Raw genomic sequence first — 2585 nt, forward strand, 5'->3', positions numbered from 1 at the left:
ACAATTTTATGTAGATAGCAATAAAAAAGTGATACGGATTCTCCTATCTTTCCTTTATACTTAGAAAGCAAACTCCACTATTAAAAAGTAAACAGGGCAAACTCTATTACAAATGTTACTAAGTCCAGCTGAATTCAAGATAATCATAACTGCAGAACATATATCAAGGAATCATGAATTGACACACCCACACAAGAATGCTATTTATAGCCTGATTACTGCTTCTCCATTTGTCTCTATCCAGTAGATTTCAGCTCCAAAAACATAATTGGAAACAGCTAGTAAAATGTTGACAGAAACAGTCTTAAAACTTCCTCTGACCCAATTTTGAGAGCCAAAGAAGAAGCAGCCTGGAGTTAGTCTGTCACATCCAGCCACTGCTGTGGCTCAGTGAACACTTTATTTTCCCACTTGAACTTCAGCTCTTCTGCAAGATCGCTCCTGCCGATCTTGCGCAGGTGACGAGCCAGCAGGCGAAGTTTATCAGCAGAATTTGGAAGCGATTTTTTCCAGAAGGAAAGCAGTTCGTGGATTTGTTCTGTGAGGTCATCAGGGTTCTTCAGTTTGATCAGCTGCACGGTGCTGCGTCGGAGAGGGAGAGATGAGGACAGACCGGTGGCGTTTTCCTCTGAGAGCTCCTCAGCCAGCCAGTAGAGCAGGTTCTCCCACAGCGCTTCTGCAGGGCACGGGAGTGTTAGGGCCTTTGGGGAGCTACTCATTGACCCGCAGGAAGCCCCCAAGCTCTGTGCTTTGAGCTTTGAGCTGCACAGATAGCCGAGGCTGCTCAAGTGGGCACTGGAGCTTTGAATCCTTGTTATCTCTGGTATCATTTCCTGCCAGAATCATCTGCACAGGCTTACAGTTGTCTTCAAATTTCAATTCCCCTGATGGCCAGGGGGTCATGTTAACATGGCTCTTAGGCCTCAACATTTGGCTCACTAAGTGGGTGGGGACAGAATTGATTATTTTGCCAAGCTCCCAGATGGTGCTGACACTGTGGTCCCTCAGCCTATCTTGAGCAGCAGTTTCTTCGCAATCATTTCACTCTTTACACTGTTGTTGAGGGATATTATGTACTCTTTTTTTATATATTTATTTATTTATGCATACAGCACTGGGGTACAGGCCAGAGGTTCAGGGGCAGTGAGAAGATTCGCCAGAGACAGAGTGGGGAGCAGAAGTACACTGCTGAGGGGAGCAGCGGGCGGGTCAGGAGAGGTCTGCCAAGCCATGTGGTCACCTCCGGGGCGGGCAGGGATTGAACTCATGCTGAAGTGGCTTTAGCTTCTTAGTGCTGGTGCTTTAACCCACTGTGCCACCAGAGAGGGCCTATGTACTCTTTTTAACTCTACTGAAATATGATTTTCCAGATCCTTCCCAACCACTACTTGTAACAATTGACTCTCAGTCTGCATCTTCTCTGGCTTCCATACAATATGTTTTGCTTCCCTTCTCCCGTGGCCTAGCCTGGCTCTCCCCTGCCCACTCTTGCCTCATATCCCTTCCCCCTTTCTAGATCCTCTTCCTCCTAATTCTGCTGTGTACTGCTTCCTAGCTCAGATGTCTTCTCTCTGCCTCTACTCTCAATGAATTCATTAGCTCTAACTGCCTAACCACCTCTTCTGTGTGAAATATCCCAAAGTCCACTCCTTTTTTTTTTTCATTTTTTTCAGTGTCCTAAATCCTGCATTACTCATCTCCAAATAAACTTTACCACAGCATAGACCACAGCCAGCTGAAACTCTATCTCTCTCAAATCAAAATCAACTTAGTTAATTGGATTGTTTGTCACTCTCTCTAGCTGACTTTCACTCTATTTACTTCCTCAGTAAACACAATCACTCTACTGAGTTAGCTAAAACATGTCATGTTATTCATGTTATTCATACTTCTGAAAGGTGATTTGTTTTTCTTTTTAAGGATTTATCTATCCATGCTTCCAGAGCTGGGGTACAGGCCAGAAGTGCAGGGGTGGTGAGAGGAGACAGGGTGGGGACCAGAACAGGCTGACTGATGAAGTACACTGCTGAGGGGAGCAGCGGGTGGGTCAGGAGAGGTCTGCTGCACCACGTGGGTCACCTCAGGGCGGGGATCAAATTCATACTGAAGTGGCTTTAGCTTCTTAGTGCTGTGCTTTAACCTGCTTTGCCACCAGGGAGGGCCCTGAAAGATGGTTTCTTATTCCCGGTATCCAAGTCCACCTAGTCCTAACTCTACACATACCTGATATTACTCCTCCTTTCCTTACTGACTCAATTTTGACCTCCTAACTCTCATGTCTTCAGAGTATTTCAGGTGTGAAGGTTCTCATGGGTGTCACTGCAATCAATTTTAAACTCCCTCTGGTCTTTAAAGACTGATCTTATCTGTCTCTTGTTAGTAATTTGCAGATAGATCCTGTCTATTGTCTAAACTTCTTGACACTTAAAGCTTACTTTAATCTAAGCTCACTACTGTCACCACCTTGCAGTGGTGGGGTGGGCATTGGTCATTGTGATCAGGTTGGGTAATGACCTAGACATCTGGTCCTTATTTTTTTGGTTCTAGATTTATGTTTTGTTCTTTTTTTTTTTTTTTTTTTTTTT

At 44.7% G+C, this 2585-nt stretch overlaps 1 protein-coding gene across 1 annotated transcript in view; it reads right to left on the minus strand.

Annotated features, from left to right (window-relative positions):
* Positions 1-356: 356 nt before the first annotated feature.
* The window catches only part of DTHD1 (death domain containing 1), a 53296-nt gene continuing 51067 nt past the window's right edge, over positions 357-2585 (minus strand). The window contains exon 9 of the mRNA XM_004681496.2: positions 357-676. Within this exon, the coding sequence (XP_004681553.2) occupies positions 357-676 (320 nt within the window). The remainder of the gene's footprint in view (positions 677-2585) is intronic.

Source organism: Condylura cristata, unplaced genomic scaffold (genome assembly GCF_000260355.1).
Source record: "Condylura cristata isolate star-nosed mole 26May11 unplaced genomic scaffold, ConCri1.0 scaffold00012, whole genome shotgun sequence".
Classification (NCBI taxonomy): domain Eukaryota; kingdom Metazoa; phylum Chordata; class Mammalia; order Eulipotyphla; family Talpidae; genus Condylura; species Condylura cristata.